At 41.6% G+C, this 12,863-nt stretch overlaps 1 protein-coding gene across 1 annotated transcript; it reads left to right on the plus strand.

Annotated features, from left to right (window-relative positions):
- The first annotated feature begins 527 nt into the window (after nt 1-527).
- LOC132309736 (uncharacterized) lies at nt 528-10,201 on the plus strand. The gene is made up of 2 exons (XM_059808019.1): nt 528-1,128; nt 9,258-10,201. Exons 1-2 carry the CDS (start codon nt 528-530, stop codon nt 10,199-10,201), a joined length of 1,545 nt encoding a protein of 514 aa, XP_059664002.1.
- The last annotated feature ends 2,662 nt before the right edge of the window (nt 10,202-12,863 follow it).

The raw sequence follows: 12,863 nt of genomic DNA on the forward strand, positions 1-12,863 counted from the left end.
TATCTTCTTGCCGTTCCCTTTGGTTCTGTTGCAAAATTCAAAGTCTTCCCTGATGTTGACTAAATGCAGCTCTCCTACTTACTCTCCAAAGAAAAAACCGTGAATCTCTTATTTCGAGGATAAGGAAAAAAAAAATGCTCAGATGACTTGACTTTGGCTCAGTCCAAGTCTAGTTCCTGCGGTGAGACCGTGAAGCTGTACATTCTTACGTGTATATATATATATATCAGGTCACTGATGGTTAAGCGTAACATCCCAATTTTTAACTCCAAAAATAGTCACTTTGTATAATTAATGACAATTTTTTCATGTATTGTTCCTCCATTATTGAATTAAGAAAATACTTAAACAAAAAAATACAGCTCATAAAACATATAAATATATCTGCATAAAATATATTTAAAAGTAAGGCAATTAAATCAATTCATATACAATACTATACAAATCTCCCACGCTTTACGCTTATCATCACTTCTATAAGTTAGAGGCATCACAGAGCATGTGGTAATCAAGTAGACTCTACGGTAATGGCGATGGAGTACTCTTCATTGACAATCATCTCCTCACAAAGGAGGTATCAACTTACATGCTTTAATGCTTTCTGGCTTCTGTTTCTCTTCACTGTCCTCTCCACAATCTCTGTCTCTTCTTCTACAACTCCACCCTCTTACTCTGATCACTGTGATTCAATTGTTCCCAAGTCCACCCCAACCGATCCCGACTACACCACCTTGCCACATCTCCTCCGTATACCCAACGGTCGCTACACTGGTGGTGACAAAATTCTTGTTAACACCTCGTCTGATCAATTCTACTTTGATTACGCCAAGTGTCTCACCTTTCGTACCACCCGAAAAGTTTATAAAACCAAAGCAAGTGGTGTTTATAAGATTGAGGCCTACTTGACCTTCTCCCAATCTTACTATCATGATTATCGTTCTGGGAGAGGTCCACTGAAATTCCTATTGAATGGATTCGGGTCTGAATCTTCTGGGAAGCTTTGCATGCTGGGGTCGGCATCTTGGCACACAAGAGAAGGTAACTCTCTCAAACTTGACGCTGTTCTTCAGCTTAATTTTGCCAAGAATGCAACTATCTTTACTAGTTTGGTTAATGGAACATTGGAGAGTTTGAGTGTAACGACTCAAAACTAATACTTTTTAAATAAAAAAAATTCGGCATGACCTCCCCTAAAAATAGGCCTATCACAATCTGTTTAATTGCATTTTTAACCTGTCATGGCCCAAATTCCGAATTCACGGCAATAGTAGATGATGATACACAATCAAATGACCTCAATAATACTTCAAACTAGTATTACTCTCCCTATTCATCAATAAGGTTTACATGTTATCAAATTCACATCCAAAATATCATCAAATACCTTAATTACATTACATGACAAAGTTTTTGCAAAATATACATATACACCTTCACACTTTTAGTGCTTTGCAAAAATAATGGGAGATATACAAAAAATACAAAAGTGAGCTTCTAGTATCGCTCAAGCTTGAGGTGGGTTGTCATCCACCGGTTCTTTTCCAAGACCTGAAAAAAATGTATAAATAGTAGGGTGAGCTATATGCTCAGTAGGTGACACTTAAGACACAAATCTTGTGTCCTTGTGAATTCAAGCAAAGCATAGGCCAATGGGAGATAGGGATCATACAACGTAGGGGATCAAATACAACATACAATTCAATTCCAATTATAAACAATGCAATGCAATGCAATGAAATGCAATGCATGTCAATGACACTCCCCATTTTCATTCTCAAAACCATCACTTTCAAACGTTAATACAGCCCGCCCTTTGGTAACCCCGCCGCGACACGAGAGGAGGATTGGCTAGTGTCCCTGACCCTTGGTAACCCCGCGGCGTCATTATGGAGCCCAGCTAGCTCAACCACACTAGGGCGACTCCCTAGTCCCCTCTAGGATATATTAACCTCCGGCCCATTGGTAATCCCGCAGCGACCGGGTTTCGCATAAAATCATTTCATCAAAAACACTTTCCCGAAATTTCCCCTTTTTGAAGTAAATCAATTCTTTCCCTTTTCCTGCCTAATGTTAATGCATGAATACCTCAATGATATACACAAGTTCATTATTCCATACTTTATCCAATTTAAGCAACATGGCATAATTCGCAAGAATAATCAAGAAAGTCATAACATGCTTATACATAACAAGTTCTAGCACAATGAACATATATAATCAAGTCCTAAACATGCTTCACATAGAATAATCAACAAATATAGTCACACAACTAACATATATGCATATATATCAACAATTCTCTAGATTTTAAACAACTAATCAAATTAAACAACAATTAGAGGTAATTAACTCACTAAGGTACAAGATTTCATGAATTAAGGGCCCCTACCTCAAGATTGCACCAAAACTCTAGAAAATGGGTCTCAAGATTCGAAATCCAAAGGGGCACAAAATCTAAAATTGCTTGTATGGATGTGTAGAGCATTCTCCCCAACTTTAAAAAGATTTCGTCCTCGAAATCAAGACATACCTGAGGAAGAAAACAACGCTGGGTACTTAGACCGAACCTCCTGTTCGAGCTCCCAAGTAGCCTCCTCGACTCCGTGGTGTCTCCAAAGGACTTTCACCATTGGTATCGTCTTGTTCCTCAACACCCTCTGCTGAGTGTCAAGGATCTGAACTGGTCTTTCCTCGTAGGAAACATCCTCATCAATATCCACATCAACCCAACTCAAAATGTGAGATGGATCCGGCTCGTACTTTCGTAACATCGATACATGAAAGACATTGTGAACTCTGTCCATCTGTGGTGGTAAAGCAAGTCTGTAGGCAACCTCTCCTACCCGATCCAAAATCTCGAATGGTTCAATAAATCGTGGCGATAACTTGTCACTCTTCCCAAATCTCATCAACCCCTTCCGTGGAGAAACCCGTAGAAAAACGTGGTCTCCCACCTCAAAGGATAACGGTCGTCTCCACTTATCCGCATAGCTCTTCTGTCGGCTCTGAGCTGTAAGTAACCTCTGTCTTATCAACTTAATCTTCTCAGTAGTCTCGAGTACAATGTCGGGTCCTAAGGCGGCTGTCTCGCCTACCTCAGTCCAACAAACAGGAGACCTACAAGGTCTACCATATAACGCCTCAAATGGAGCCATCTGGATGCTCGCCTGATAACTGTTGTTGTAGGCAAACTCAATAAGTGGAAGGTGATCCTCCCAACTACCACCCAAGTCAAGCACACATGCCCGAAGCATATCCTCCAAAATCTGGATAGTACGCTGCGACTGACTGTCTGTCTGTGGATGGAATGCCGTACTATGATGCAACGCTGAACTAAACGCTGCTTGAAGTCCTTCCCAGAACTTTGAAGTGAACTTAGCATCCCTATTTGATACAATGGTTACAGGAACTCCATGTAACCTTACAATCTCCTTCACATAAAGAACACCAAGCTTCTCTGCATCATCTGTTGCCTTAATAGGCAAAAAGTGAGCCGTCTTGGTCAATCTGTCAATGATGACCCATACGGCCTCATTGCCCCTTCTTGACCTTGGAAAACCTGTCACAAAATCCATAGCAATATGCCCCCATTTCCATTGCGCTACAGGTAATGGTTGCAACAAACCAGCTGGCCTCTGATGCTCGGCCTTCACCTGCTGACAGGTAAGGCATCTAGCCACAAACTGTGCAACATCATTCTTCATCCCGTTCCACCAATACTGACGTCTCAAATTGTGATACATTTTAGTACCACCTGGATGAACTGCAAAGCGGGAAGTGTGAAACTCCCGTAGGACGTCCTCACGAAAACATGTGGGAACCACCAACAAACGCCTGAACCGTAGACCTCCATCTGCATGCAAGGCCCAATCTTTCACTGTCTCACCACTAGAGATCAAAGCGTGGATGGCATCTAAGTCCGGGTCTTGTCTCTGTGACTCAATCACTCGTACAACAAGAGTAGGCTGAGCCACAAGACTAAATAAGAATGCCGACTCACTGTAACCATCATCATCAAAACACTGTAATCCCATCTCTGCCAGATCTTCAAGCATCTTCCACTTCCGAATAGCTAAACTGGCCAAAGTTCCACGAGATTTCTGGCTTAAGGCATCCGCTACCACATTCGCCTTGCCCGGATGATACTGCAAGTCAAAATTGTAGTCCTCCAAGAATTCGACCCATCGCCTCTGTCTGTTGTTCAAGTCCTTTTGGGAAAAAAGGTACTTGAGACTTTTGTGATCTAAAAATACCTCGAATCTCTCACCATACAAGTAATGTCTCCAACACTTCAAGGCAAATACAACTGCCGCTAACTCCAGGTCATGAGTAGGGTAGTTGTACTCGTGAGTCTTCAACTATCGAGACCTATAAGCCACTACTCTACCATCCTGCATCAACACACATCCCAACCCGTCACGTGAAGCATCACAATAGATCACATAACCCAAGCCACGCTCAGGTATCACCAACACTGGAGCTGTAGTCAATCTCGTCTTCAACTCCTGAAAAGATGAATCACAGGCCTCATTCCAGATAAACTTAACCCCTTTCCGAGTCAAACGGGTCATAGGAGCTGCCAAACGGGAGAAATCCTTCACAAATCTCCGATAGTAACCCGCTAAACCAAGGAAACTGCGGATCTCAAACACATTCTTGGGTCGCTCCCAAGTCAAAACTGCTTCAACCTTTGATGGATCAACTGATACTCCACCTTCTGAAACAACATGCCCCAAAAACTTCACCTCCTGTAGCCAAAACTCACATTTCTCGTATTTGGTATACAATCGGAGCTCCCGCAAAATCTGTAAAACAATACTCAAATGGGCCTCGTGATCTTCCCGAGTCCGTGAGTATACAAGAATGTCATCCACGAAAACTACCACAAACTGGTCCAAGTAATCGTGAAAGACGCGGTTCATCAAGTCCATGAATGCCGCTGGCGCATTAGTCAAGCCAAAAGGCATAACAAGGAACTCATAGTGTCCATACCGTGTACGGAATGTTGTCTTCGGGATATCCTCATCCCTAACCCGCAACTGATAATAGCCAGACCTCAAGTCAATCTTCGAGAAACAACTGGCTCCCCTCAACTGATCAAATAAATCATCTATCCTTGGCAAAGGATACTTGTTCTTGATGGTGGCATGATTCAACTTCCGATAATCAATGCACAACTTCAAAGATCCATCTTTCTTCTTAGCAAACAAGACCGGTGCGCCCCACGGTGACACACTCGGTCGAATGAAACCTTTCATCCTCAAATCATCAAGCTGGCTCTTCAATTCTTCCAATTCAACTGGGGCTATTCGATATGGTGCCATAGAAATCGGCGCGGTACCATGCATCAAATCAATAGTGAACTCCACTTCTCGGTGTAGAGGCAACTCTGTCAAATCTTCTGGAAAAACATCCAAGAAGTCACAAACAATCGCCGGATAAACTTCTCCCATGACATCATCTTCTTCGGCTAGAAGACTAGCTAAGAAATAATCACCATGACTTCGTCCACGAAATCCATAAAACGATGAAATGTGGGAATCACTCCGATCTCCCACGAAAAAGAAATAGTCTCCCTCGGGAGTGCAAACTGTAACCCTTCCTCTGTAACAGTCGATCGTGGCATGAAATGAAGCCAACCAATCCATCCTGAGAATGACATCAAAGCTAGTCATCTCCAGGAGGATAAGGTCAAACACGAAAGTCCGCCCGACTATCACAATGGGACACTCCCGCACAATTCGGCTCAAAGACACTGAAACCCCAACTGGCGTATCAACACTCAACGCCCGTTCCAAGAAACTAACTTCTAACCCCGATGCAAGTGCAAATGATGATGAAATGAAAGAATGAGATGCACCAGAGTCAAACAAAATACGGGCCCAACAACCAAACACTGGAAATATACCTCGAAGAACTGACGGTCCAGAAGATGCATCGGTCTGTGCCAGTGCAAAAACACGTCCCTGTGGTACCTGTGCCTGAGGACTGCCAACCTGAACACCTGACTGCTGCACTGACATAGTAGGAGTATCCCTCCTAACTGATCGTGAACCCTGTGAAGACATAGTAGGCTGTGGTGGTGGTGGTCTGAAACCTGATTGAACTGTAGCCGAGTGTGTCGGCCTCTGTTGTGACCCTCTACCACTAATGGTGCCTGCTCTCTGACTCGGACAATCACGAATCAAGTGACCCTGCTGGCCACACCCATAACAAGCCTTCGGAGCTGACGAAACTGAAGACGATCTCATCGGACAACTGGACTTATAATGTCCGAGCTGCTGACACTGATAACAAACAACTGCACTCCTGTCAGATCCAGCTGGCATAGGAGTGGTAGGAGCAGATCCTGTAGACTGTTGCCCCTGAAACTGAGATGGACTGCCCTTGTTCCTTTTCCAAGAAGATCCTTCTGAGGATGGCCCTGCAACCCTCTTTTGCTTCAATTGCTCTCTTCTTGCATCCTTCTCTCTATTGTCAGCCTCCAGCATCAAAGCCCTTTCCACTGCTTCAGAATAAACCTTAATGAACTGTGCCATGATCAACGGCCTCATCCGATCATTAAGACCAGAAACAAACTTCCGAGTCTTATTAGCTTCATCTCTCACCACTTCTGGAGCAAAACGGGAGAGTGAGGTGAACTTGTTCTCATACTCCGCCACTGACATGTTCCCTTGAATAAGATTATGAAACTGGTCTTGTAACTCCCATCTTTTGGAAAGTGGAAAGTACTTTTCATAGAACAGTTCCTTAAACCTGTCCCAACTCATATCTTCAATCTTGTACTGGGTGGTGATCGACTTCCACCAAACCTTGGCATCCTTAGCAAACTTATAAGTAGCTAGGATGATCTTCAAATGATCCTCTGTCACATCCATAGAAGTTAGTTGGGTTTCAACTTGACCCAAGCAGTCATCTGCTACCATTGGATCCGCACTGCCCTCAAACACTACCGGCATCAACTGAGAAAACCCTTTTATGATCTTGAGACGCTTCTGAGTTGGAGTCTCCTCAACTTAAACTGTAGGTTGTGGTGCCGACTGCGACTGAGTAGCAATCGTTGCCCTCACGACATTTTGCAACAAACGATTAAACTCCAGTGCCACAGAACCTTCACCCACTTCTACGGGTGCTTCAACATTATCCCTCCTTGTGGGGACAACTCTCGGGGGAATCAAGTCCCTAAGAAATGTGTCCTCATCATTTAGCTCCTCCGAATTAGAGCTGGAGCTCTCACCAACATCACTCCTAGTCGGTCTAGGGCCAACTTCCTTGATTTCCTCACGCCGTGACATCGTTCTATAAAACAAAGGAAACAATTCAATAACGATAACACTAAGGTCTAACCGTGAACAACCCAATGCAAAAAGATACTGTACAAACATTTAGCATGTAATACTATGCAATGAACACATTAATATAGGCATATAAGCACATAAGCACGTAAGCAAGTAAGTAGTTAAGCATGCTTTTTCACATTGCAAAACACTTTTCCAAACAAGGAAATAACAATGCAAATGACTTCCCAGACAACCCTAGGTAAGCCTCTACCCGTCGTCCTAATGGTATTCGAACCATCGCTCTGATACCAAATTTGTAATGACTCAAAACTAATACTTTTTAAACAAAAAAAATTCGGCATGACCTCCCTTAAAAATAGGCCTATCACAACCTGTTTAATTGCATTTTTAACCTGTCATGGCTCAAATTCCGAATTCACGGCAATAGTAGATGATGATACACAATCAAATGACCTCAATAATACTTCAAACTAGTATTATTCTCCCCATTCATCAATAAGGTTTACATGTTATCAAATTCACATCCAAAATATCATCAAATACCTTAATTACATTACATGACAAAGTTTTTGCAAAATATACATATACACCTTCACACTTTTAGTGCTTTGCAAAAATAATGGGAGATATACAAAAGACACAAAAGTGAGCTTCTAGTATCGCTCAAGCTTGAGGTGGGTTGTCATCCACCGGTTCTTTTCCAAGACCTGAAAAAAATGTATAAATAGTAGGGTGAGCTATATGCTCAGTAGGTGACACTTAAGACACAAATCTTGTGTCCTTATGAATTCAAGCAAAGCATAGGCCAATGGGAGATAGGGATCATACAACGTAGGGGATCAAATACAACATACAATTCAATTCCAATTATAAACAATGCAATGCAATGCAATGAAATGCAATGCATGTCAATGACACTCCCCATTTTCATTCTCAAAACCATCACTTTCAAACGTTAATACAGCCCGCCCTTTGGTAACCCCGCCGCGACACGAGAGGAGGATTGGCTAGTGTCCCTGACCCTTGGTAACCCCGCGGCGTCATTATGGAGCCCAGCTAGCTCAACCACACTAGGGCGACTCCCTAGTCCCCTCTAGGCTATATTAACCTCCGGTCCGTTGGTAACCCCGCAACGACCGGGTTTCGCATAAAATCATTTCATCAAAAACACTTTCCCGAAATTTCCCCCTTTTGAAGTAAATCAATTCTTTCCCTTTTCCTGCCCAATGTTAATGCATGAAAACCTCAATGATATACACAACTTCATCATTCCATACTTTATCCAATTTAAGCAACATGGCATAATTCGCAAGAATAATCAAGAAAGTCATAACATGCTTATACATAACAAGTTCTAGCACAATGAACATATATAATCAAGTCCTAAACATGCTTTACATAGAACAATCAACAAATATAGTCACACAACTAACATATATGCATACATATCAACAATTCTCTAGATTTTAAACAACTAATCAAATTAAACAACAATTAGAGGCAATTAACTCACTAAGGTACAAGATTTCATGAATTAAGGGCCCCTACCTCAAGATTGCACCAAAATTCTAGAAAATGGGTCTCAAGATTCGAAATCCAAAGGGGCACAAAATCTAAAATTGCTTGTATAGATGTGTAGAGCTTGACACGAGCTTCGTTTTGCCTCAAACGGCACCTCAATCCGACAAAAGGTGGAGGAGTAATCTAAGAATGAAGTTTGAGTTCAAAAAGAAAAAGAAAAATCAAGAAATAGAGACAGAAGGAAGGGCCAGCGGGAGAGAAGAAAAATGGAGACCAATTGTGGTCTCAAACCCTTTTTGGGTGTGGTGGTGGGTCCCACCAAAATTTTAATTTGTTTTCTCTTTTTGTTTTACTCAATATACATCCCACAATACACATATACTTGCACAGACATCACATTGAGTTCTTCTCATGATTCGAATTATTTTGATCCAGTTTCAATATTGGCTTTCCCTTGCATGAGTTACTACAATTATACATTGGTTTCGAAGGAATTAGATAGTGGGTTCCCTGATGGAATTGATATTCCACATAATCATTCTCTTGGATTGCAACCGGAAAGTATTTGTTCAACGCACTCCAGGCAATTGCCGCAATTCCCTCCATTTAAGTTGGAGTATGCCAGCGAGTGCAATTCTTCACATAATTGTACTCCTTTTGGCAAGGATATTGGGTATTTGCCTACTTTCATGTCCTTTTCTGAGATTCAGTGTTCTGAGCATTTACAAAAGTTAAGGTATCTGATAGATTTTTCAAATAGAAGCTATGGGCTTTATAACCAACCTTTCAATTCCAACACGACGTTGGTTGCAGAAGGATCATGGGATGGAAAGAAGAACCGGCTATGCATCGTTGCTTGCCGGATCTTGAATTCCTCTGATTCTTTGGGAAATGCTCGTGTTGGGGATTGTTCAACTAGGTTGAGCTTGAGATACCCCGCAGTCTGGTCAATCAAACAAAGGGGTATTGTTGGGCAAATTTGGAGTAACAGAACTGTGAATGATTCTGTCTACTTCCATAGGATCAGTTTTGGAGGCTTTTCCCATTACATGTTGGGTGTTCCTGGTTTGGGGTATGATTACACTGAAATGGATAGAGTAAAAAAGTTATGCCCAGTAAAGAAGCCTTTTGAAAACAAAGGGCTGAGATACCCAATTGCAGATTCTTATCAGATGAGATTCCGCATGTCGGTAAAAGATTCAAAAGGAAGAAGTTCTTGGGGTTCTGCAGACCCCATCTCTGTGGGTGATCAGTTTTATGAGCATGGGAATGTTATTTTCGGTTCAAGCTCTATGGCTGACGAAAGCTCTGCATTTGAGGTAAAAGATTCAAAAGAGATTCATGTGCCCCAAAGTAAGGTTCACAAGCATAATAAGTGAAGTAAAAGGAAGCACTAACAGGCCTGTGGCCTAGCGGTATAAGACTCCTACTTCTCGAAGGGAGGTCAGGAATTCGAACATCAGTAGATGCAGTGTGTGTAAGTCCCAACTAGGACAAAAAAGTAAAAAGAAGCACATTAGGGTGCTTTTTGACATAGAAGAGTTGCAACCCCACAAAGACACATGCGAGTGTGTTAGAGATTAAAGACATTACGATCTCCAAATCCATCCTCCAGATGGAACGTCTAGCTTCAACAGCATAGAAAGCTATTGAGAAGAAGTTCATATGCTTAAAGAAAAGAGCATCTGAATGTTTCCTTGAGCTTTCAATGCTTCCCTTAATAAAACCTCCCTTCTTTGCATTAAATGGAGGGAACTGGAATTTCACAAGAATTTCAGAGTCCATAGAATCCTTTGTTGATTCCTGAATGTATGAACCCAGCTTTTCACAGCCAACCATACAAAGGTGTCCTGTTTGCTCATCATAGATCCCCTCAGCAGAAATTTCCTTTAGACCATCAGTACTCAGATTTTTTGCCTCAAATGTAGAGTTTGCTTCGACAATCTCAACATACCCATGCTCATAAAAATGATCACCCACAGAGATGGGGGCTGCAAAACCCCAAACAGTTCTTCCTTTAGAATCTTCTACCGACAAGTCAAACCTCATATCATAAGAATTTCCACTTGCGTATCTCATCCCTTTGTTTTTAGGAGGCTTCTTTACCGGGCATATCTTTTTCCCTCTATCTATTTCATTGTACTCACATACTTCAAACCAGTAACACCCAACATGTCATAGTTAGAACCTCCAAACCTGATCCAATGGAAGTACCTAGAATCATTTACAGTTCTGTTACTCCAAATATGCCAGTAAGACTCGATCTTTGTTTGATTGACCATACTGCAGGGAATCTCACGCTCAACCTAGTTGAACAATCCCCAACTTGAACATTTCCCAAAGAATTAGGTATGATATTTATTGTAATCAAGGGAGAAATGAGACGAGCTGTTGCAAAGAATATTGTCACCACCAGTGTAGCGACCGATCGGTATTCGGAGATGTGGGAAGGTCGTGTAGTGGGGAACAGTACTTAGGGTCGGCTCGGGAACAATTGCAGCGCAGTGATCGGTGTAAGAGGGTGGAGATGGAGAAGAAGAGACCAAGGTTGTGGAGAGGACAGTGAAGAGAAAGAGTAGAAAGAAATAATTAAAGCATGTGAATTGATACCTCCTTTGTGAAGAGGTGATTCTTGAAGAAGACTCCATTGCCATTATCATAGTTTTCTCGAAAGGTATGAAGAGAAGAAGACTATATTACCACATGCTGGGTGATGCTTAGTGATGATAGTGCGTATCTAATATTTGTAGAGTTGACAATACTCGGGTCCTGCCCTATCAGGACCAACTTCATCCCACATGTGAGCTGGCCCAAAGAAAATTGGTGTGAACAATCGTGATTCCACTTCTAAACCGTAAATCCCAATTCAACCACTGTCATCGTCCGTCTCTCCACCACCCGAAGCACCATCTCTTCCTCCATCACTCACCACCGCCGTGAACTCAAACAACGAGCAAGTAATCATCCGAGCCAACAATGCCAAATCCACAAATAGGTTTTCGATTTTTACCGAAAACATCTGAAATCGTCTCTCTCTCTAATCTCCAGCAAAACCTCTATCCCTCTTCTTCTACTCAACCTCCATTTTGAAACCCTAGCCAATCTCCATCGTTCTATTAGTATCTATGAATGTACAACGGACAGAAGCCATAAATTTCGACCGAACACAACAGGAAACAGAAACATCCCTATATAGATGAAGTGAGAGAGAGATGACCTCGCTTTCCTCTGCTACCGATTGCATGATCTCAGAGAAGTCTTTTGCAGTGGCCACCGGCGAGGTCTTCCCCAGCATCGCGTGGCGAATCATCAAACCCGTAATGGGAGGGAATCGTATTTCTGTAAGAGGAGAAAAGAGAGGATTGGCGTCCGTTTGGGAATGGAGGATGAAGATTAGGGTTTGTACGAAACTTGGCTAGTAGAGACAGGATTTGTTATGGAGAGAGAAGAAAACAGGCTTTCAACAGTTAGGTAACCCATTTTTCATATATATATATTTAAATATTGTTTCACAATTTTATTGGGCATGTCACACATAGATAAAGTTGGTCCCGATATATGTATATAAAATGAATAGTGAAATATGCATAAATAATACAAGAGAAGGACTGAATGTGACTATGTCCATTTTTCATAAACTTTTTGACTTTTAAATTAACATTTAAGCAGTTGAAGGTGAAACCAATACTCAATTATCCTCTCTTCGGAAAATTCACTTCTAGTTTTTGACAAGTAGCACATCTAAAATGGAAGTAGGAAAAAGTTGTCAAAACTCTTATTGGAAAGTTCGAGTGAAAGAACAACGAGCTATGATATAAGCTTACTTTCTAAATGAAGTGATTGACTGACACTGCAATATATATAAAACTATCCTTTCTAAACGGGAGATTAAAGCTTTCGTACCTCAGTGGCAGCACAATATATATAATAAGATAAATTACAAGAAGTTTGAGCATATTTTATTTGGGTGAAGCCTTTGAAGTTTATGAACAATACTTATGTCTAACTTAGTATCCAATATGAGTAAGTAGCCCAATCAGT

The sequence above is a fragment of the Cornus florida genome, unplaced genomic scaffold, assembly GCF_030987335.1.
Source record: "Cornus florida cultivar Cherokee Brave unplaced genomic scaffold, ASM3098733v1 CherokeeBrave_3.0.0_Hap2_Chr05, whole genome shotgun sequence".
Classification (NCBI taxonomy): Eukaryota; Viridiplantae; Streptophyta; class Magnoliopsida; order Cornales; family Cornaceae; genus Cornus; species Cornus florida.

Coding starts and splice junctions, on each gene's coding strand:
- LOC132309736 (XM_059808019.1), top strand. CDS start 528: ATGGCGATGGAGTACTCTTCATTGACAATCATCTCCTCACAAAGGAGG. Junction 1,129..9,257: donor GGTTAATGGAACATTGGAGA/GTTTGAGTGTAA, acceptor ATTTTGATCCAG/TTTCAATATTGGCTTTCCCT.